This window comes from Gadus macrocephalus, chromosome 16 (assembly GCF_031168955.1).
Source record: "Gadus macrocephalus chromosome 16, ASM3116895v1".
In the NCBI taxonomy this organism is placed as follows: Eukaryota; Metazoa; Chordata; class Actinopteri; order Gadiformes; family Gadidae; genus Gadus; species Gadus macrocephalus.
The window spans coordinates 12,361,812-12,385,545 of record NC_082397.1 but is presented as its reverse complement, the minus strand read 5'-3'; the positions used below and the strand labels follow the sequence as shown (position 1 = coordinate 12,385,545).

General features: G+C 45.5%; 1 protein-coding gene and 1 long non-coding RNA gene across 6 annotated transcripts in view; one reads left to right on the top strand and one right to left on the bottom strand.

The window, feature by feature from the left end:
• The first annotated feature begins 7,284 nt into the window (after positions 1–7,284).
• Positions 7,285–23,734, top strand: part of LOC132474821 (arf-GAP with Rho-GAP domain, ANK repeat and PH domain-containing protein 1-like) — a 36,613-nt gene continuing 20,163 nt past the window's right edge. For 4 of the 5 annotated variants that reach the window (XM_060075692.1, XM_060075691.1, XM_060075689.1 and 1 more), the window contains exons 1-12: positions 7,285–8,560; positions 11,155–11,342; positions 12,589–12,671; positions 12,752–12,846; positions 13,145–13,297; positions 14,002–14,071; positions 14,178–14,298; positions 14,598–14,785; positions 15,157–15,263; positions 16,013–16,212; positions 16,856–16,941; positions 17,760–17,942. In XM_060075692.1, coding sequence (XP_059931675.1) covers positions 7,314–8,560; positions 11,155–11,342; positions 12,589–12,671; positions 12,752–12,846; positions 13,145–13,297; positions 14,002–14,071; positions 14,178–14,298; positions 14,598–14,785; positions 15,157–15,263; positions 16,013–16,212; positions 16,856–16,941; positions 17,760–17,942 — 2,721 coding nt within the window. In that variant the 5' untranslated portion in view covers positions 7,285–7,313. Of the gene's footprint in view, positions 8,561–9,099; positions 9,480–11,154; positions 11,343–12,588; positions 12,672–12,751; positions 12,847–13,144; positions 13,298–14,001; positions 14,072–14,177; positions 14,299–14,597; positions 14,786–15,156; positions 15,264–16,012; positions 16,213–16,855; positions 16,942–17,759; positions 17,943–23,734 lie in introns of those variants that run through there. The other variant, XM_060075694.1, reaches the window with a different exon arrangement.
• Positions 22,909–23,718, bottom strand: LOC132474840 (uncharacterized). Its single transcript, XR_009529744.1, has 2 exons — positions 23,584–23,718; positions 22,909–23,508 (listed from the first exon to the last, which is right to left on the bottom strand). It is a non-coding gene; the product is annotated as an uncharacterized LOC132474840 (long non-coding RNA).

The following is a 23,734-nucleotide window of genomic DNA, read 5'->3' as shown; positions in this document are numbered from 1 at the left end:
TTCCTCTTCAGAACTCATTTGGATCTGAGGTACACTGGCAAAACTGTGCATGGAAAACGCTTCAGGCACACAAACAATGCGTGGTATCATACGTCATGTCCTCCGGGATGGGCTCTGTGTGATCACTAATGGCCTGAGAGAGTACCGTAGTAAGGATCACCTTGACGTAAAACACATGAGTCACTTTGTATTCGTCTTTTTAATGCTTTTTAAAACAAAGAACAACAGTGAGTGACAAGTAGGCTGGAGGTTTATGGACAGGGATGCTTAATCTTACACAGTATTTAGTTACTTATTTAGTTTGACATTGGAGTTCATCATGCATTCCATTATTTCATTCGATCACACTTTTCATTCAACCACATTCATCTAGAACACATACAAACTAGAATCGAATTAAATATGGTACATTGGACTGACTGGACTGAATTTCAGTCACTGCTGAAATTGGACTGAATTTCAGCAGTGACTAGGATTAGTTTAAGTGTAAATAAATAATAGTGTTTCATAGTTTATGTCAAGACCAAAGTGTCTTGCCTTTCTGCAGTAAACTGTTTCTGAAGCCCTAACCCATCTAATCAAATTAAAGGCTTGATGGGATTCTTACGTTTTGCTTTCATGTGTAATTTAACTGCAATAGCAAGGCATTTTTTGTCGTTTTAATAGATTAGTAGGCATAGTACTTGTTTCGGTCTGTCCCATGATAGAATGGCACATGGGCAGGCAGGCCCTGCACTTATGACTCATATTCGTATGATCATTGGCTGACCTCTAGTGGTCTCTAAAGGCCAGTGACAGTTTAGGAAAAACAAATGATCCAGGTGGTTTATCATCACTGATACAACATTTAACAATTCACACGCACTCGCTGACACTCTAAGCAGCGGTTACCAAGCACATGGCTAGTGTATGTGACTTGACCACATAGTCTGTATAGTTCGGTCTATTCATCTGTTTACATCCCAGGATGCACGCCGATTAAAGTTTGTAGAGGGAACACAATATTGATCGTTTTGCTGTAGTGGCCTAAAAAGGGAACGAGGTGGCTGCCCTTCGCATTCTGGCTGTCACGTGACGGTGTGAGGGCTGGTTGGTCTGGGCGACAGTGAGGTTGCGACCGAGCACCACCACCACTGCTTCTCCTCCGCTGGCTGGACAAACATGTTAGACCCTACCGTCGTCTCGCTCTTATCGCCAGCCAGTCATTCGTCCAAAACCCTGTAGCCCACGGTTTGGAGTACTTACCAAGATTTGAAGGTGAGGAAAAAACTCCCGAATTACATGTGTTTATCACCAAAACTCATTTTCAACCAATTTTGTACAGTCTCTGCTTTCCTCCCGAAACAACTCGAAATTATTAAAACTAATATTTACCATACGGATTAACCATTAACCAACTCCTGGTTAAATGTTCGCACAGATTGGTGGGAGTAGATGCTTGTTCAAATTGGAATCAGGTTTACAACTGTGAAATGTACGTTAGTTCTGCATACTGTGTTATCATGAAAAGCCGCTATCTTTCCTCGGTAAACCTTCCCTCGGAAGGAATATGCACGGAATGGACGCCGACGCGTTTGTTTATCCTGTTTATTTATTTATTTTGGGGGGGGGGGGGGTGTTCCTCGACAACCCGTTCATGATGTGACTGTTAACTTCTCCACTTCCCAGTGTTTGAATGTATAATGTGTTCGTCCTCCCGCTCCGACTTCTGTTAGGAGCAGTTACCACAGCCGAGTAAACTCATGACTTGCTAGTGATGCTTTATCGTGGATGCACGTCATGTTGTGCGTTAGCACCTTGCACTGAACCGGGTTGTGGGCCTACTCCCAGCCCGTTACTATTTTCAACATGTCAGGGTCAAAGCATCGGCGCACCACAGTACTCATGGCCACAACCTCTTGTTGTATTTCCTTACATTCAAATATGTTACTTTGCCAGAACTTTTGAGGAACTCCAAATTAAGGTTTTTTTTGGGGGGTTCATGCAACACTTTCTAATTCCTTTTTTTTCTTTACTTTTGAGCATTTCTTGGACAATGCTTGGCAATAACTGTTTGTATACATTGTATGCAAAAAGCAGATATTGTATATTTTGTCTATAGGGTTGTGATCACTTTTATTAATTTTGCAGGCGATTATATGTAAATATTGAGCTACATCTAATACATTACCTATCCACTGAAGCAATATAAAGTAAGTTTAATTGAAAATAGGATTAAGCATTTGTTCTTCCGCCTTGGCTTTTTTTTTTTTTTTTACCATATCAGAGAATAGACTAAACTGGTGGTATGTCCTTGGAGGTTCTCACTTATGTTTTGAACGACAAATTCCAGCTGAATACCTTTTTAAATATCATGTGTTTTGTCTCTCATTCTCTCTCTCTCTCTCTCTCTCTCTCTCTCTCTCTCTCTCTCTCTCTCTCTCTCTCTCTCTCTCTCTCTCTCTCTCTCTCTCTCTCTCTCTCTCTCTCTCTCTCTCACTCTTTGTCTCTCTCTCTCTCACTCTTTGTCTCTCTCTCTCTCTCTCACTCTTTGTCTCTCTCTCTCTCACACTCTTTGTCTCTCTCTCTCTCTCTCTCTCACACTCTTTGTCTCTCTCTCCAACTACAACTCACCCCTGAGTCACACTGAGTTGTGAAGTGAGTGAAACAGGAACTATAGCAAATGCAATGGGCCACTACTGTTAGTCAGATTGCTAACATGTTTTGTGGTTGTGAGCACTCTTTCATTCCCAAATTGCACGTCTCATCATTCACAGTCTGCCGATGATGACTTGATATCTTGCTCTCAAAAGGGGTCAGCCAGATACAGGAAGCTGTGAAAGGAAGTTGAGTGGGCAGTCCACATTCTTGAAATGCATAAATTAGCTCTAGAAAATGACATTCAGCAGGATAACAGCATGTGTTGAAGGTAACCATTTTATAAATACAAGGGTCTCCCAGTTAATTGTTGTGGCATTTTCATGTACAGCTGTGCGGTTATTGGTGGCAGTTATTTCAGTGAAAGTTTAGGGTAATCACAATCACTTTTATATACTTTTCATAAATGTTCTTGTAGGATTATCTGATTTCTTGCTAAGCAATTTGTGTCTTAATAACATAATTTAGGCTCAGTCCAATAAATGTCTTCTTTTCAGATACAAACTTGTGGTTTAAGATACAAAAACATATCAGTACCTATAGCGCAGGGAATTATTGGACCTTTGAAGAAGGCTTGACTTGTGTGTTATAATAGCTTGCTAGTTTAGTCTTCTTCTACAGGTCTATGTCAGAAAGCCTTCCGCTGTGGTTATCGTGGTTAGGCCTAAAAAAAAAAAAAGTTTGGTTCCTGTTGGTTGTCAGTTGAGGTCATGGGTAGGTAGGGAATTTATTTTATTTTTTTATTTTATTTTTTCCAGCGGCAGCGGAGGTTGTTTTCACAGAATGAAGAGGTGCTGTACCAAAACGTGATTATAGTTTGCATAATTTTTTTTTTTTTTTTTTTTTAAAGCTCATAAAATAATTTGGGTCGCACATAAATTGACAGGGTCGGTCGGAAACCGGAACCAAACAAAAAAATGTTTTAGGCCTTAACACACACACACACACACACACACACACACACACACACACACACACACACACACACACACACACACACACACACACACACACACACACACACACACACACACACACACACACACACACACACACACACACACACACACACACACACACACACAGAGAGAAACAGATACTTTTTTGCCTACTGGATTTTTATAAAAAGCTTTTCTGTTCAGCTATTTACTTGATGCAACCATGTTATTTGTTTTAACCACATTTGATGGGTGTTCACTCCTATGTTAATATTAAATAATAACCAGAAATGACCTTAAATGGGAAACAGATAACAGGAAATGGGGAGAAGGTCAAGGGGCTGTGGATGAGAGGGAGTTGAATTAAGTGGGAGGGTCCATTCTGTACTGAAAAGCAGAAGGTCTGAAAGCAGTTTAATTTCCTAGCTGTAAAAAAAGTAGGGCTGGAAATGAAGTCTATAATTAGCCTACTGTTTAAAATGTTGAATGCCTAGACAAAAAAAGAAAGAAAGTGTAACATTGAAAAACATGCAATACATTTCTATTTTTTTCAAAGATCTGAGACATATCATGTCTTTGTTTTCCGATTTCCCCAAGTCCTAATGGAATTTAAGAACTGTGCCATACATTCCCAGTCGCTTAGTGTGTCCGCAAGGCCGAGTCACAAGACTCGTGATTTACAGTCCCAATTTGAAGAATGAGGCTAAACCTCTAGAACAACACTTCCCCTGTGTTCTACGTCCCGTAACATTAGTCAGAAATTCTCTTCCACACTGACTTCAACAAGCCAAAAAATAACAACATTTTCATTAGAATGCTGCAGTTGATACTTCCTCATGGAATTAGAAGGTTGAATGTAAACAATGTTGTTTGCGACTCACTGATTCGTACTGCTGTTGGAAGAGGTTTCTGCATTGGGGCACAAACCTCTTTCACAACAATGTTTGTTTCCCTGTCCTAACAAGCAGGCCAAGGTGATGAGCAGATTTAATAAGTGGAAGGAGCATGTAAACATGTATCTGTGATAACACACTGACAGGTCTGACAGTCATTATGATCTAGATGCCCACTCTACTTAGGATCAGCTTCAGCCTGCCACTGGCTGACCTCTCTAAAACATTCAGCGGGCCTACGCAGAATTAAAAAAACATTGTTTCGTACAAAGTTTGCACAATTGGTCATTTACGATTGGAAATGTATGGTCATATAACGCAATGTCCTAAGATAGCTGTAGTATTCAAAATATGCAGTATTCAAAAATGCTGACGTGTGATCTGTTTGCAGAACCATTTTGAACTTTATGTTGCCATTGGGATGAAAGAGCTGAAAATATATTGGAGGAAGTGGAAGCCTTTGATTCTCTATCTCTTCCGGCCTGAACAGGCTTCTTGTACGTGTGACGTCAAACCTGATGTGATGATCCTGATTACATATCAGGATCATCACATCAGGTTTGACGTCCCTCATGTATTCAGGAAGTGTGACTTTCACTCGCATACTCTCTCGCTCGCTAGCTCGTGCACACACACACACACACACACACACACACGTACGCACAATTCTCTGATGGACAATCTATTATACAGAGATGGGGTGTGATTATAACAGTGGGGCTGAAACAGGGAGAGCGAGGACGACTTTGAGAAAGCTTGGACGGTAAATTCATGTTGACCAAAGTGCTTGGAAATTCTCCAATGTGTAAACAAACACCAAGTAGTCTATTTTGGGTTTCTAGAAAGCGTTCAGATATGGCAGCAATAGTAAGGCCAGCTTCTGGTCCTAATTGAAGATAATTATATTTTCGTTTCTTAAATTTTCCCACACAACCGCCCCCTTTCTGATTGCACACACACACACGCACACCATGGCTGTCTGGTAGAATACGTGGCCTTGCATTGAGCACCTTGACCATATGCTGCTTCGTTTCCTCATAATTTTGTCTGCAGTGTTTGTTCATGTGCATGCTTTTATGTGTGTGCTTGCGTGCTTGCGTGCATGCGTGCGTGCGTGAATGCTCGCCTAGGCAACAGAATGCCCCATTGTTAAGGCAACACAGAGACGCTGTTTATAGAGTTGAACACAGAATAGGAGAGACTCAAAGGGATTGGAGAGCAGAATGTGACCCATGCTACACAGAAAAGGGCCCAGGAACACAAAAGTGTTGTTCTGAAAGTGTTTGTAGACAGTTCAGTTCATGCAGTGTCATGAATCACAAGATATTTACCAGACCAAACATGTTGACAAGAAATGCTGTGTGTGAACTCTTCAAATGTGTGAACTCTTCAAACTCGTGTCACTGAGGAAAGTAATAAGAGGACGATGAGGCTATGAGCTGAGAGTGTGTGTGTGTGTGTGTGTGTGTTTCCAGTACTACATTAGGCATCATGTTTTCTTATGCAACATACAATTTGTCTTGCCATAGTTACATTTTAAAAGCCATGGGTGCTTATCTTACACGTTTGCCTCATTTGTCATGTGGCCCATTAATAACACTTGCATTTGGCTTGTTCCTCAATTCAAAAATTAGGAAGTTAATTTTGTCCGGTGATGGGAGTATGAAGTACCATACAGGGCTTCTTATACTACTAACTCTATTATCTATGTTAATCTGTTTGTAATTGTATTGTCGTTGTAATTATTGTTATTATAAGTGTCATACAGCTACGCAAAAATTATTGATTTTGTCGTTTGTAACTACTTCGACTATGACTATCTGTGTTGATTCGGAACGGACCAGGAACTAAAAATACATTGGAGAAGTTGACATTTACAATGAACAATGCAGGCATCCTCACTTCATAATTTTAGCAAGTGTTTGCACATTTAAACAGTTGGTTGCTAGTTAGGTAGTGGTGACTCAGGACAGGTTAATAGAGGAGATCATGACTAAGGGCTGGAAATAAATTATTAACAAAATAGTTTAAAAGTTAAACAAAGAAAAAAAAAAAAAAAGTTAAGAAAGATAAAATGAAGCTTTTTGTAAATGGAAGTCAAAACTGTATGTTGAAATCTGGTATGGAGCTGAAAGTGCAGAGGTGCATAAAATATGGCCCAGACTATCAAGCCCATCAACAACCGGGTAAATAGGATAACCTTCTCATACTTTTTAAAACTGTGGAGTATTGTACACAATCTCGAATATATGTTTGATTTAATAATGGTCTTTTTGAAAATGCATTTAGGCACTTCTTAAATCTTAAAAATTAACATCCTGCCATACAGACTCAGAGACTGGTCTTACAGACATATGTGTGTAATGTGTGAATAACTGCATTGGGCAGACAGTTGCCCAGAGATCTTGTGCCTGCTGCTCTGTTTATAACCCCAGCAAAATATAATTGGCAAACCTATAAAAATCGATCTATTTTTTTCTATTTATTCTGACAGTCTGGCAAATTAAAAAGCATAGTCAATTAAAGCATCATCAAAAGCCTTTTTTCTCATTTTCATTCTGCATTGCTTTTAGAAAGGTTTCCTGGGTTGGAAAAGTTTTGTTTTACTTCTTGCCGTAGGATAGAAGGAACCTGGGGATAATTTCTCGCAAAAATCAGACAGTTGTTCTGTGGATTTTGCATAATTCTTGAAAGAATGGTATGTATCACCTGAACAAATTTCTTCATATCTGTCTTAGTCATGTATGTTCTTTGACTTTCACAGCTGGCTTGCACGAAGAAATGACCTGAAGAGTGATCCATCGCATCCACCAGCACACAAGAAAGACGCCCCTACTCATCGACCATGTCCCAGTCTGAGATGTGTGTGTCTGTGTGGGACTGGCTGTGTGCCCTGCGTCTGGAGCAGTACTGCGACGCCTTCCAAGACTTCGGGCTGCTGACGCTGGGGCAATGCCAGAGCCTCTCTCTGGAACAGCTGGAGAGTCTGGGAGTCACGCTGCCGGGACACCGGCGACGCATCTTGGCCAGCCTGCACAAGTCCCAGTCCCCTACCCACCCTCCTCCCCATCAGCAGCCAGACACACAGGGCTCCCCGAGGCCCCGTCCCAACCAAGCCGTCGCGGCGGAGGAGGTGGCGGCGCAACAGCAGGGGAGGGGAGCGGCCCTGTGCCCCAAGCCGCCCCAGAGGGAGAGACCCGTGCCCGTACCGCCCGATAGAGAGAGGCCCGTCCCAAAGGAGAGGAGGGAAGTCCTGCCTGTCCCCAGAGAGAGGCCGAGGCCTACCCCCCGGGAGAGGGCCGCACGCTCCTCGGAGAGGTCCGGATCGGAGGAAGGGAGGGGGGACTCCGGGGAGGAGGGGAGGACGCCCCGGCTGCAACGGGATAGACCGAGAGCCCGGACAGTAAACGAGGCAGACGGAGGGCCGGAAGAGGGGAGGCCAAGGCCCGTGCCCAGGGAGAGGACTAAGCATAGCGCCTCTTGCCCTGAAGATCCCGGCAGCGACCCTGCCTTGCCCCCCATCCCCCCAAGGAGCACCCCCAACCGCCCACCTCAGCGCTTCACCCTCCCCACCCCCAGCCCCCCTGTCCCGGTCCCCGCTGGCTCATCTCCACCCCCCAGCAGCAGGACCCCTCCGCCCCCCGACGTTCCCAGCAGGAGCCAGGGCCCCAGCCTTCACACCACCCCCACCCTCCAGACCCCTCCCCCCGTCACACAGACGGCCGTCCAGCCTCCTGGTTCCCCCGCCCCCCCGCCCTCCCCCCTTCCACGCCCCAAGACATTGGCTCTGCTCCCCCCACTCGCTCCTCGGAGGGGGGGCGGCGGCGAAGGGAGAAGGACTTCACCCGCCTCTCCCGCCACCACCCCGCCTTTACCCCGCTCCTGCTTGTCGTCATCCACTGCCTCCTCTGCATCCTCCTCCTCCTCCTCCACCTCCACCTCCCCTTCCTCCAACTACTCCCTACCACCAGAGTTGAAGGCCGAGATTGTTGCCCCACCCCTGCCTCCTAAAGCCAGCACGGCTCCGGCGGCATCCCAGATGTCCTGGCCCCGGGAGAGGGTGCAGCTCTCCAGGTTTCGGCGTGGCCACAGGTGAGATTTCACTTGCTTACCTGCCCAGCAACTGTTCCATTATGATATTTTATTTTGGCGGGGGATGTTTTTAATGCTGATCTAATGAGGTTTCCCTTTTATGTGAAGTAATTTACTTTAATGGTTGTTTGAGTCTTTCAGAAGTATTTAGCACAGTTTACTAGACAGGCTTGACAAACAACAGTTGGTTCCAATTCCCAATGTGAAACAACGCTGCCATCTAGTGGATACATTTTCTAACTGCTTGTGTTCCTACTTTGAGTCATATAAGAGATTTTGATGATAGAATGTGAGCAGTACATTTAAAAATAGTTTATTGATTGATTAAGCTTGACTGATTGAGCTTGATTAAAATCATGGCACAGACGGATAATTTCAGTTGTGTGGGGAGTCATGTTTAGGACCAATCTCTCTCTGTGCTTGGGTTGACATTATTTGGGGTGCATATGTGTCTGCATGTCAGTGGGTTTATTCGTCTATTAGTTTATGTTGTCACTAAAAAGGAAAGTGTAAGGGCCGAGATTCATGGTTTGTTTGTGATAACACTTATGCTGGTTATAAGGTTATTTTTATATTAAATGTTACGTTTTGGGCCTCTGCTCTCATTCAAATGAGAGAAGAGCTGTGGAGAAGGTCAGGAAGTGAAACGGAGCGATAGCCGTTGGACTGCATTGGGTATCAGCTGTGAGACAGATAGAAAAATGGAACAGGAGGAAGAACTTAGCAAAGAAAGTGAGCTGTATACTAGGAAGTACTTTCAGATGTTCTACTCTTCATGTCTGCGCACTCACTCCGTTTCCACACATGCGCGTCTCCTCCTACCTTTTCTAGTAAGCCAGCCGTTTCCTCTTTGCTCTTCCTTCCTACATGTTGTTTCTTTCTCTGTTATTTCTCTGAATTTTGAAACATGCCAGAACAGGTAAGACTAGATCCTATACTTTACTTCTCCTTTCTTTTTTTTGTTCTGCCTGCCGGCTCCCTCTCCCCCTTTTGGCTCTGATTTTGCTGCAAGCATTTACACCACGTTGTGTGTGTGTGTTAATAGGTTGTCAAACTTGCCTGATGTGGCTGTGATCTGCTCTGGACTGTATCAGTGATTGTTTCTGATAAGATACAGGGCCGTATGCTAATCAAATGGTTAATTGTAATGTAAATGAGTTCCTGATTTCAAACTGGATTTTGAAAAAGGTCAGCGCTCTTGTGGTATAAACTTGGCTTGGATTGGATTGGGTGCACTTTGAAAGGATAATTAATAGGGACGCTTATTTTTAATCAATTGTATTTGATTGTAAATGTCTTACGTTTATTGTGAGAAGAAAATAGTTAGCTTGGCTTTAAAAAAAAGTGGTATAAATGTTACTGAACTGGGCTGCCACAGTTGTTTGTTTATTTGGAAATGCTTAACCACTTTGGCAAGGCGATTGAAAACCAGCCTCATTAAAGCTGGAGGCACTACTTCACAACATAGACATCGTGTGTTGCTCTCACAAGAACAACAACATTTCGTTTTGACAATCCAATGTCCCACGGCTCGCCCCTAATAGATCCCTGTTGTTGTTCCTAGCGCCTCCATAGGTCACGTGTAAAGCATACAAAGAACTGTCAACTGGTGCCAGTTCATTTATGTTCTAGAGCTGAGTGGTTGGAGGACAGCTGCTTGGAGCCACTTACCCTTCACCTTCCAACGTCTTCCCTAGTCTTTCTTGCCGTACATAAATCTTGATCATTTTCTTAAAGGGGAAGTGAACAGGAGGGAAGAAGAAAAGACTGAACTTTCACAATAATGGATCACATATGATTTCACGATTGTCCCGCTCTCCGTTCCCATAATTTAAACTACGTACTTTGACCACTCACATAATTCACATGTGCATTTGACATCTTCGCTTTGCGTTGCACAAGTAAATGAATGAATCAGAATCTTTCCAAATAACTTCTCTCAGCATAGATCCAACAGATCTTCAGATCTGCTCATCATATTCAGACTCGGATGCAGTGGGATAGCCACCCACCTAATGTATGTTTGCTTGTACCTGTATTGTCTGCCTAATGTATGTTTGCTTGTAGAGTGGTATCCAAAGGTATGTGGTGTTTACGCTGAGATTGTATGCAGACCTGGTAGGGTGCAGGCCCAGGCTTGCTTCCTGTATGCAGGTATAGGGAGCGAATGTTGAGTAAAGGGTAGGACCAAACCAGTTGGATTGTGCTGGAGCATGACGGCGTGAGGGTTTGTTGAACTGCTCAGGATCAGCATTTCTACATGTACAGGTCAGCTTGGGATAGATCGAACTGAAACGACAGCCGTCTCCATGGGCATTCCTGAGGCACAGATTGTAGCTTCTTGAAAGTAGCACTGTTGTAGTTTGTTGACCAACTGAACAGTTAGCCAATGAGCTATCCCCCCCGTCTACTAGTCGGAGGCATGACAAAGGCGCCCGGAGGGACGGACACCTCTCCGGAGAAGCCATGCAGAGAATCAGCCGGTTCCTCGGGATGTTCGGCCGACCACTGGACACCGCGGAGAGCGTGGAGGACCCTCCCCCCGGCCTGTCCCCGGCCTTCATTGACCCTTCCTCTGTTCCTCCCTCACCCAGCCCCGTCCATCCAAGAGTGGCCTTGTCCGATGACCCAGCGCCCGCCGCCTTGCCCCGCGTCAGGACGCCCAAGACACCCGAAGAACCGTCCCCGCGCCTGCCGCTGGATCCTCAGCAGCCTGAGGTGTTGACGAGCGCACAGCCAGCCCTGCCGGCCAGAGACCTCTGGCGGCCCCCTTCCATCACTGGTGAGTACTGAGCCCCGACCAGCCTACTGGCACCTTCAGACCAGGGAATGATCAAAGAGCGCCATGTATGTATCTGTATTACATTGCATTACATTTTTTTAGCTGATGCTTTTGTCAAAAAAGTGACTTGCATCAATTAATATGTACCCCAAAAAAATGCAAGAGTCTTTCGGGTACATAACATTCATTAAATAAGAATAGCAACTGCTTTAGGTGCTGCCATATAGAAACAAGCGATGGAGAATAGAGAATCTGTACGCATCATACTGTTTTCTCTATAGTATAATGATGATGGAGACTCCATCCTATAGTGTTAAGCATATTTTACATGTTAACCAGCATGGCAGCAAAGCATTGGCCTCTATATCAAAGAAGCATCAAAATGTAAACTCACTGCTTATGTCGTCACATAAAGTGAAGTTGCCAAGAATTTGAGGCAGAATTGCCAAATTAACCAATTGTAATAAATTATGGTAGAACATTGGCTCCCAGCCTTTTCAGGTCTCAGGCACACCACCATCCTAACCAAATATAAAAGGCACTCCACCTTCTGTAGATGACTGATATCCTGTTTGGGAATGACCCTAGGGTGTCCGCCTTCCTGCCTGGTGCTCAGGAAGCGTAGAGGGGAAACAAGAAACACATTGACGTCAGAAGGACCTTTTGTGGAGGGAATTTCCCTAATACACATAGCTAATATCATACACTATATTTAATTCGACACACACACACACACACACACACACACACACACACACACACACACACACACACACACACACACACACACACACACACACACACACACACACACACACACACACACACACACACACACAGGCACCTGTAGCATAATGTAGCAGTTTTCATACTCTAATTTGGTATTTATTTGACAGTTAGACAAGCCAGACATTTTTGTTGTGATTGTGAGAAATCGGCAGATGATTTTCATCTGTTTTTCACTACAGATGTAGCCTTACACACACACACACACACACACACACACACACACACAAACATAGCCGTTTGTTTGTGAGTTTTTGGAAAACTTGTACATGCCTGTTATTATTTATTAATTAGTTGTGTCATCCTAAATGACGGCAGAGACCATTTTATTTTTTACCAATAATGATATCTCTATTAGTAAAGTTGTTTTCAATATAATCATTCCACTTGAGGCCTAACTCTGTTGCCAGCTGTAATATCTCACCCTCACTCTCACTCTGTGTGTGTGTGTGTGTTTCAGCATCAAAACAGGACAGTTCTGATGACTCTGATTATACAGAGCCATTTATCCCAAGTAGCCTTTTAGTTAACTCACCAGACAAGGTAAGAGATGGCGACATGGGCTCTGTATTGGAGAGCAATCCCCACTGCGAGCAGAGAGTGACAGTTGTCTCATCAAACAGGATATGTTACTGCCCGTGCCAAGGCAGAAAAAGCGTATCAGTTCATTGTGCAGCGATGACGAGCTACTGGATGACGACGAGTCAAATGCTAACCAGTAAGGGACACACACGGCAAATCAAAGTTATGTGGAGGCTAGCAATCAATTCATCTGCTCATTTGTTGTATTACCATTGTATAACTGTTTCACTCACATCACTGTGATAAGGTAACTCATTTTCAATGGTGATTGATGTGCCAAGGACCCATATCTATTATCTGATCTGATCTGAGCTATGAATCTCGAATACTTAAGTATTCTCCACATCACTTTGGCAACATTGAGTGGCTTGACTATGAATGCCAAGGATGTTTCCTTGCACCAATGTTGTTTTGTGTGCGCGTGTCTGTTTCAGTCGTGACTCATGGTTGGACTACGAGCCTGTGTCAACACAAGGCAGTCTTTATCTGCCGTCCTGCGGCCCATTGGGCCTGCCTCCAAAAGAAGACTCCGCCCACCAGAGCGCGGTCATTAAAATGGGCTGGCTGGACAAGAACCCCCCGCAGGGGTAGGAACACTAGAAACCAACACTGGCATGGTCTTAGTTGAACTAGGACAATAACATTAGCCTTATGGGAGCACCGTCGAGGCATTTTCATCCAAACCAAGATGACTGGCTCTGATGTGTCACACGTTTCATTGCTCTGATTGGTTATTAAAATGCATCCAGAGGAAATATAAAAAAAATACCGAGAGGTTTGAAATGCGATGCCAAATTGGTCTGGCGAAACACTCAAACACTAGCCTGGCCCTACCAGACGCTCGTACTTCATTGCACAGAGAGTCTGGCCTCTCTCCATTGATAAACACTAACTCACTTGATGGCGGGTTGGAGTTTAAAACTATATTGGATCTGCCCAGTGCCACTCTGGATCTGCCATAACCAATCGCTAACGTTTGACTACAACTCAAACTAGCGCACGACCTCAACGTCAATGTTGTCAGCCTCTGTTTGCTGATTGGACCGGCAAAATTTGGCCGGAGAAAACCCGCGAATATACCGCAAAGCCAGACGTAGTACTGAAGGGAAATTAAAATTGAGCGGAAGTACGTAGGAGGGCGGAGCAAGGCTACTCAAACACTACAACACAATGTACAAGAATAAATAATAAAATATTTGATGACAATAACTGATATAATTTAAGCCTGCAGTGTAATTGAGGTGTGTCAATGAATTTAATTGAATTGAATTGTTTGTGTGCCCACACGCAGGGCCCTCTATTACCAGAGACGATGGGTCAAACTTGATGTGGACTACTTGAGATACTTTGACAATGAGAAGGTGATGGCACTTGGAAACGCAGAGTATTCTCCTCACATCTGCATCACAGAACACACACACTCAACACTATCTCCTTGTGTGTGCGTGTCCGTGTTTGTGGATGAAGGAGGTGTACTCCAAGAGGATGATTGCAACAGCTGCCATCACAAACGTCATGTGTGTGGGAGAGCTCAAGTTTGAGGTGGTCACCAACAACCGCACCTTCCTGTTCCGGGCAGAGAATGAAGGTTAGTGAGTCTTTAATACCTTTGTCTGTGTGTGTGTGTGTATGTGTGTGCACATTTCCACATTTCCCTGCTTGACTGCCATTCTTTACTGAAGCGGAAACTGTCTTTCGAGCATCATTTTAGTGTGTGTGTGTGTGTGTGTGTGTGTGTGTGTGTGTGTGTGTGTGTGTGTGTGTGTGTGTGTGTGTGTGTGTGTGTGTGTGTGTGTGTGTGTGTGTGTGTGTGTGTGTGTGTGTGTGTGTGAACATGGCTGTACCTATTTAAATGTTACATTTGTGCGTGTGTTCCCCCGTGTCCAGTTGAGAGGAACGACTGGGTTGCTGATCTGCTTGACTGCACCAGGGGGCGCCGTCGCATTAGCACTATCAGCACAGGCTCACCTGTGACCACTGAGTGCTATAAGGGCTACCTGGAACTCAGAGGCTTACGCTCCAAACTCTTCACTGTCGTGGCCTCTGATAAAGTCTTCCTCTACAAGAACATTGAGGTGTGTGCGTCAAAACAAAGGACATTGTCTGTGTTTACATATAATACTTCAATAATAGTTTTGCCAGAGTCTGTTTTTTGTGATGCGTTGCTGCTAATTTACATATATCGAAAGTCAGTTTTCATGGGTGTTTAATACAGTGCCGTCATACATTTCGCATTCAGTTTTAGGATGAGAAACGACTTTGTATTGCAAAAAATGTGGAAACGTTTAAATACACATTGCTCATCTAGTTTCCATATGTGCAATTCTTTAGAAGACTAGGCACAAACATCGAAACACTTTTAAATAAAAATGATATAATTGTTTGGATTCTTAACTACCTGTGTTCCTTTTTAAACGCTCCTATTCCCTGGACGGCGTTCCTGCAGGACTACCACATAGGAATGGGCATAACGTCCATAGACATGAACGTGGGGAACGTTAAGGACACCGACCGGCGTAGCTTCGACCTCACCACGCCCTACCGCATATTCTGGTACGCACACACCTGCTCAAACGCCACACTTGACACGTAGGGGGAAATGTGTTGGCACTGTATCACAGAGACGCCTCATAAAATGCTAGTTTAAAATGTATTGTTAATTTGCCTTTTGCAGGGCGGGGGGGTTTTGATCCAATAATGCAAGTTCAGTCTCAGCATTTTAGCTCAATGCTCCGACTGGACAATTTTTGGCAACTGGGTCTTCTGCCCGTAAGGGAGAGCTCATCTAGATACTATAAGGAGAAGTGTGTGTGCGGGTGCGTGCGTGTGTGTTTTCTTCTGGTCTGCTGCTCCCTGCTGCTTTGGTTGTGAGAGAGCTCAGCTTGACAGGATGGGAATAGCTGAAAGGGTCTTTGGCCACAGAAAAGTCACAGGGTGCATGTATATTTGTGTGTGTTTTTGTCTTGTCTCTGCATTTAACAACATCTAAGTGTGTGTGTGTGTGTGTGTGTGTGTTTGTGTGTGTGTTTGTGTGCTCGCGCATTACCCAGCCTGCGTGATGGATAAGGAAGGATTTTGACACAAAGGTCTGCATCACGCCACTATTAATGGAGTGTTGGTTTCGGGTTCCACTTCCTGAACCCTCCCTTATCTCTACCAAAAGGACAGCAGATTAACAGCGATGTCTCATCGTGTTTGGGCTGCCTCACTTACAATACTCACTCTTCCGGGCAAGGCCCGTGTCTGGCGGGTCTCCCCTGCAACGCCAGTGCTTACGCTTACTCTTCTCCGCCTTCCAACAGCTTCACGGTGGAGTCAGAGCAGCTCAAGGAGCAGTGGATCGAGGCCATGCGCACCGCCATAGGGGAGGCCCTGTCCAATAGCGAGGTGGCTGAGCGGATCTGGGCGGAGCCTAGCAACGGATGCTGTGCCGACTGCGGCGTGGCCGGTCCCGACTGGGCGTCCATCAACCTGTGTGTGGTGGTCTGCAAACGCTGCGCAGGTACGTGTCATGTGTAATTGTGAAGTAAAAGTTGATGGGGAATCTCACGAATCAGACATTAGATTACTATATAGTAGTAGTGCTAGGGATACTGAGGTCTTGGTGATCGGTTGGTTTCTCTTTCTTAAAATGGTTCATAGGAAGTGTGGTGGGAATTTGCACCCCGCCAATCGTTTCTGTATAAACTGTTTAAGGATAAAGAGTCCGAATTTATAGAATAGAATAGAAACTTTATTTGCCACACAACAAAGTTGGTGGTGTTTTTTATTTGTTGTCACTTATAACAATAAGTCAAATTTATTTAAGAAATAAACATGCAATAACATACAACAAACATACAATAATCCTCAGGGAGGATTAGGGAAAAGGCACGTCCAACAAATGGCAGTTAGAGAAACGTAACATGAAATAGAATTTTGCTGTGACAGAAGTAAATCGAGAGAAAAGAAGCAGCAGCAGCAGCAGCAGCAGCAGCAGCAGCAGCAGCAGCAGCAGTACACTGAGGACCCTGCCAGGAATGACACCTGCGGATTGGAATTCCTCTGTCTTTGTGCCAATTGGTTGTGAAATTCCTCGAACTCACAACTACTTCACAACGGAGCTGTGAACCCTTTGTTTGTTTGTGCATGTGTGTATTTTAAAGGAGAGCACAGAGGACTGGGTCCCAGCATCTCTAAAATTCGTAGTCTGAAAATGGACCGGAAAGTCTGGACAGAGGATCTCATACAGGTATATTCCCCGAGCCCGTGGACGCATGCACACCAGTGGCGCGTTTCCACTGCAGGGTGCGGAACGGATCGGATCGCAAAGGTGCGGATCGGGTCGCGTTTCCACCGCCAAAAGTGGGCGTGACCCGGACTTAGCCGTACCCGTTCTGGCCTCGTTTTCAGGACTCCTCCGTTGGGGTACGGAAAACGAGACGAGACGCCTGAATGGGTCCCGGGAAATTCTAGCTACACACCCCCTCCGTTGATTGGTCGACAGAATCATCACTTCAGGGCGACGTGGGGATAAAAACAAACAAACAGTAGCCTCGAGGTATTATTCTTTACAATTAATTAACATGTCGCGTAAAACGCTTGCTTGGGCGAACAAGGAGGTGGAGACGTTCGTCTGCATTCTTGGGGAGGAAGACGTTGTTTACGATGCTGCCGCGGCGTTCGACATCCAGCCTAACTTAAAGGGTACTGTCGGCGGTGGAAACGCGACCTCGGAATTGAGCTGGGCTATACCGCCCCCTCCCTACCGCACCCAATTGCGATCCGATCCGTTCCGCACCCTGCAGTGGAAACGCGGCATAGGTTGCAAACTCTTCCCCCTACATGTTTGAGGTCCATAACACATGATCTCCGCTATGTAACATTGACATGCTATTTTTAATATAGCCTTTTGCCGCATGTTATAACCAAGATGTAGGCCTACATTGAGATGATTTACACCAAGATAATATTCCGATGCTATGATGATCTCTTTTACACGTTGGTGAGCCATATGGTGCATTCTCTTAATTGTAATAATTCTAACAAACCTACGATCCCCTGTTGTAGCTGTTCTTGTTGCTAGGCAACGAGCGGGTCAACGCGTTCTGGGCCGCCAACGTGCCGCCCAGCGAGGCCCTGGCGCCCTCTAGCTGCAGCAGGGATAGGCGGAGCTTCATCGGCAACAAGTACCGCCAGGGGAAGTACAGGAAGTACCACCCGCTGTACGGCAATCAGAGGGAACTGGACAACGTAAGAACCATTTGACCTCTTCTGACTTAAGAGACCTGTTCTCTGAGGTCGCACTGTATTCTCACCGGGCCTTGAATTAATTGAATTAGTTGGTCGCGGATACTCAGAACCTGCGCATTTACTAGCAAGTGTCAAAATCGACAACTACCGGTATACTTGACGTACATTTAAATGAGAGCATTTAGCATTCGCCTTCCGGCTTTCTATCCATCTCTTGATCCAGTCATCAGGACATCTGGCATTCATATTTAAAGTACTCCTCGAGCATAAGCACTACGCAGACTTTTGAGAATGATTCGAATGCTACGGCTGAATCGGCAGATCCCTGACAATGTGTGTGATGGAATCACAGATCCAGACTCGGGGCCACCCAAGAGATGCTTATCCCACTTACCCCCAAACCACTGCCGATGGTTTACACACTCTGTCCCATTAGCGGCAGGCATGAGCTAGTGAGTGGGCGGGTGAGGGGGTGCATGCTCTTTGTCACACTAGGCATTTGTCACCTAGTTCCGTTTTCCCTCCCGTCCGACCGACCGGGCCCGAGCCCACTGTGTGTGAGTCAGCTGTGTGGGCTACTGGACAGACACACTGCGTGTCACAGCGTCCCCCCCCCCCCCCCCACTCTCTTTTTCCACCTCATTCCCTTTTCTATCCCCCCTTGTCCTAGCTTCTTTTCTACTGGGAATACAAGTGTTTGTTTCTGCTATCGCTTCATCATCACATTGTCACTTATCGCTCTCTCTCCCTCTCTGTGCCTCTCTAGCTCTCTGTCTGTCTGTCTGTCTGTCTAGCCCTCGCTCCTAGTGAATATGATTTATTTTCAGGTTGGATTAGAAAAGTAAACAAGATTCCAAAAAAGAGTGTGTGTGCATGTGAACAGAATGTCAAACAGACTGGGAGTCACGATGCGATAGCAGAAAAGTGAATGTGTGAAAGAAATGCATATGTTTCAGCGAAAGAGCAACATAAATACACTTGATTTGGAGCACATGCTGGTTTGTTTAGATTGCCCTGCCCCTCCTCCTTTCTCCTCCTTCCTCCTTCCGATGTGACATCATCACTAACCACTTGGAATGTTCTCTGACTCGCCCCCGCCCCCTCCTGCTCCATTGTTTGGCTGGAAAGAGTGGAGCAAAGTTGCCTCTCTCTCTCTTTTCCCAGTGTGTATGTGTCTCTGTGACTGAAGCTCCAACACTTCCAGAGTGAATCCAACTGAGTTCTTATGCTTCATGATTTTGGACCCCTGTGTTTTTTTCATTTTGAGCATATGTGTGAATTGAGTAGCACATTGAAACGACGGCAACACTCCAACTCTCAGGTAAGGGTTGGTGTAATGTGGACTGTGCACTTGAAAACGTGGTTCTGTGAATGAGTTTCTAGTACTGTAACTGGTTTATTGCTGCACATAAAGAAAGCATGACTATGGACCTTGTCTCTCATAAATTTATTTTCACCATAGCCCAGCCGGACAAACAGCCTTCGACTGTGTTGTTTGTTTGTTGATGAGACCCTACTGGTGTTCCCATTGGAAAGAGGAAGGTTTACGTGACTTCCCAGTGAAAAGATTTAATTTTGCAAACTTAACATGCATATGAATGGATGTGGGAGGAGGTATGTTCTCTATCTCTCTGTCTCCCTGTCTGTCCGTGCCTATGTATACACCCGTGTGTTCTCAGTGTGCTGAGTGGAGTGCAGGCGCTCACCTCTCTCAATGGACAGCTTTGTTGTTTTTTCCTCATGCTCTGCCTGGTGCTCTCTCGCTCACTTTCTCTCTCTCGCTCTCTCGCTCTCTCTCTCTCATACTGTGTGACCATGCCCTGACATTTGATATCCCCTTGTCCATCTTCCATCTGCCCCCTTTTCTGCTTTTCTCCAATGTACTTGGACTTTCCTCTAATGTCCTTGTACAATGTACTTGTACCTAGGGAGGAGGACTAGTAATACGATTAGTTGCCGTCATGTGTAGTGTATATATGACTGCAACTAATCTCATAACAAGTCCAGATGCATCTTATCTTTTTTGTCCCAGAGAAACGTGAAGGAATTAGCTTTTGGGAGCTTGTCAATTTAATGTGTTGGATCTGTCAGAGGAAGGTCTTTATTGTAATCTTAATACCAATTTCTATCCACTTAAAGGTGTGTCACCGGATGAATCATAGTAGGTCCAGGACTCAAATTTGTTTTCTGTTTTCTTATTATGTATGTGTTATGTTTTTTTTCTTACTTTCGACAGGCAGGTCATAACTCGCCTGCCAGTTGCTTTACTTGTTTTCATTGTGTGAGTGTCTGAAAGATGGCATGAGAGCTGGTAAGCTGAGAAGAGAGAGACCTAAAAGTGTCAAGTGGAAGCATCTGTGGGAACCACAGTAATGGAGTTATGTAACTGGTCCACTGGTCAAATGTTGTCTTTGCAATCAGTGTAGTAATAGTTCAAAGTTGACAGAACAAAATTTGCTGTTGTTTGTGCATTTAGTTGTACAGTGGTACGTACACTTCTAATGACGTTCAGTAGATAGACAGACACAGACACACATGCACTCAATGATACACGCACATATTGAAATTGTGCAATTAAAAAGGTTTCCTTTTCATTGGTTTTCTTCTTAATTAGTTTTTGTTTGTCTTTTGTGTATGCTGGATATGTTTGTGAGAGTTGGTGTGCTGTCCTTATTCCAAAGAGCAGGCATTGCTTAGCAGCTGCAGTAACGTCTTTATGGGCCTGTTTTTCATCCATTTCTATTTTAAAGTCTCCAGGCTTTATTACATCTGTTTCTCCGCTTACCTGCCCCTGGCTTGACTGCACTGCCTCCTTGGCTTTTTCCACTTCTTCGTCCTTAATCCTCTCTCGAAGTCTGATTTTCTGACTATCAGAATATCCAGTTGGTGGCGGTGAATGACCAGACCACCTTCCACCAATTCCTGCTTTCTTCATACACACATGTACATACACATGCTTTTCATCCTTTCATCATATCTCTCTTCACATCTTTCCTGTCAAGCCCTCAGACTTTTTTGACGACCAGACGGTGAAACACATGTGGAAGGCCAATGTTTTTTCATCTGGATCTTATATAGGAGGCGTGTGCGTGCGTGCGTGCGTGCGTGCGTGCGTGCGTGCGTGCGTGCGTGCGTGCGTGCGTGCGTGCGTGCGTGCGTGCGTGCGTGCGTGCGTGCGTGCGTGCGTGCGTGCGTGCGTGCGTGCGTGCGTGCGTGCGTGCGTGCGTGCGTGCGTGCGTGCGTGCGTGCGTGCGTGCGTGCGTGCGTGCGTGCGTGCGTGCGTGCGTGCGTGCGTGCGTGCGTGCGTGCGTGCGTGCGTGCGTGCGTGCGTGCGTGCGTGCGTGCGTGCGTGCGTGCGTGCGTGCGTGCGTGCGTGCGTGCGTGCGTGCGTGCGTGCGTGCGTGCGTGCGTGCGTGCGTGCGTGCGTGCGTGCGTGCGTGCGTGCGTGCGTGCGTGCGTGCGTGCGTGCGTGCGTGCGTGCGTGCGTGCGTGCGTGCGTGCGTGCGTGCGTGCGTGCGTGCGTGCGTGCGTGCGTGCGTGCGTGCGTGCGTGCGTGCGTGCGTGCGTGCGTGCGTGCGTGCGTGCGTGCGTGCGTGCGTGCGTGCGTGCGTGCGTGCGTGCGTGCGTGCGTGCGTGCGTGCGTGCGTGCGTGCGTGCGTGCGTGCGTGCGTGCGTGCGTGCGTGCGTGCGTGCGTGCGTGCGTGCGTGCGTGCGTGCGTGCGTGCGTGCGTGCGTGCGTGCGTGTTAGAAAAGAATGGGCTGATCTGTGTGTCAGTCTTTGAAAGCACATGGAACACAATTAGTCTCAAGAATTTTTTTCTGCTTTTCATGCCTTCTTGTCTTTCCAGTTTGTCATCTATTCCTTTTCCTGCTATTATCTCCTTCATTACAACCATGGCCAGACATAGGTTTCTGAGTTTTAGAGACGCACCCAGATTCCATCTCCTTCTTCTTTTCTCTCTCTCCCTTTTTCTCTCGGGGGGGGGGGGGGGGTGGTGTGTGTGTGTGTGTGTGTCCTCATTCTTCCTTTGCGTGTTTTCACATTACTCCCAATCTCATAAGCAGCAGATGTTTCAGGGCGAGTTGTCTTGAAACAATTGAGAATTATATTTCCTCATCACACTTTATGCTGATTGGCTATGAGTCAAAGGTGGAATTCCACATCACTGGTAGAGTCCATGACCTTAGTACAATATCTACGTGTGTAGACATCGGAAGGGTTTGCTGCTACTTAAAACCTTACCCGATCTGCCTGTCTGTGTGTGTGTGTGTGGTCAACATTTTAGTGGTGAAATAAAGGAGTGGTTGTGTGTGTCTGGGAGAGAGGTGGAGAAAGGGATTTAAGCACTAGAGGGACATTTCTGGAATTGTCTAATCGCATCCAAGTTTCGAGTTTGAAGAGAAACGACTGTGTGTGTGTGTGTGTGTGTGTGTGTGTGTGTGTGTGTGTGTGTGTGTGTGTGTGTGTGTGTGTGTGTGTGTGTGTGTGTGTGTGTGTGTGTGTTTCGTGTTTTCCTCAGCTGTCAAAACAACATGGACTCCTCCTCTGCATCATGGCGTCTTTTCAAAATGTTCTCATTGCCTGCCTTCTCTCTCTTTTCCACCTTTTGTTGTTTTTAATGTATTTCTACCCCGGTCCAAGTGCCTTGTTGCATGAAAGCAGAGTGCTTGTTTAAAGCTCTCCTCTCTCTCCCCAGCTGGTCTAACCTTACAGAAGGCACAGCAACACTCGGCAGAGATGCCACCCAATTGGTAGAGAAACGCTTTTCACCGAAACAGCCACGCCACTTACCTCCACGTAGCGCAAAGAGAACAGCTTCCCTTGTGTGTTTAGTCGGGCTATCCAAATGCAAGTTTGACTGTGTGGGTTCATATAGTGTGACTAGAATTATTTGTGATTGTTTTGGTTTATTCAAAGCTGAATCTGACCTACATATTGTGAGCTTCTCATCTCTGAAAATAGAAGTGTGTGTGTGTGTGTGTGTGTGTGTGTGTGTGTGTGTGTGTGTGTGTGTGTGTGTGTGTGTGTGTGTGTGTGTGTGTGTGTGTGTGTGTGTGTGTGTGTGTGTGTGTGTGTCAATTATCAGTGTTTAATTATCAAATGTGCGGTATAACATAGTCATTATAGTATAAAATGATTATGACAAGGCAAGGGTCATTGGTGTAGCACAGAATGACACTGAAAAGCTATTGACAGAATATGTGCGTGTGCTTGGTTATTGGCCACAGTGACACACAGGCACCACTCTTTGGCTGGTGTCTATTCTTTGAGATTGTCCTCGTCCATTTCCGTTTGACTGAAAAGCTCTGAGCAAGCATCACATGATGTGATAAAACACAGGTCAGCAGCACTATGGGCGCGTTTCAAGTAGCCGGTCAGGATATCTTTAAACCCAACCCACAGCTCTGACTCTAGTGACCGTGGAGGAATAGTGAGCATTTGTGACAGGCTTCAATCTTTTGCACCCTGAAAATGTGATCACCATTGCTGTTCCAATGCTTTTATTGGTTAAGGCCTTGTCTCGCCCTCTTCCGTTCATTTGCACTATGTCACCATGGAAAGGCTCTCCCTTAAAGTTGTAATATACATGCAATTTGATGCATGATCAAAGTATTTCAACTTCCAGTCAAATACTTTGACCATGCTTCAAATTGTATTTCAGAACAATGTTAATAAAGTCGATAAGTATTTTTCTGTTTTGTGAGCCATTGAGAGGGTGTTAAAAATATACCCCGTGCCGAAACCCCAAAACACTCACCTCTGCCATACCTTTAGACCCCGTGGCTCTGCT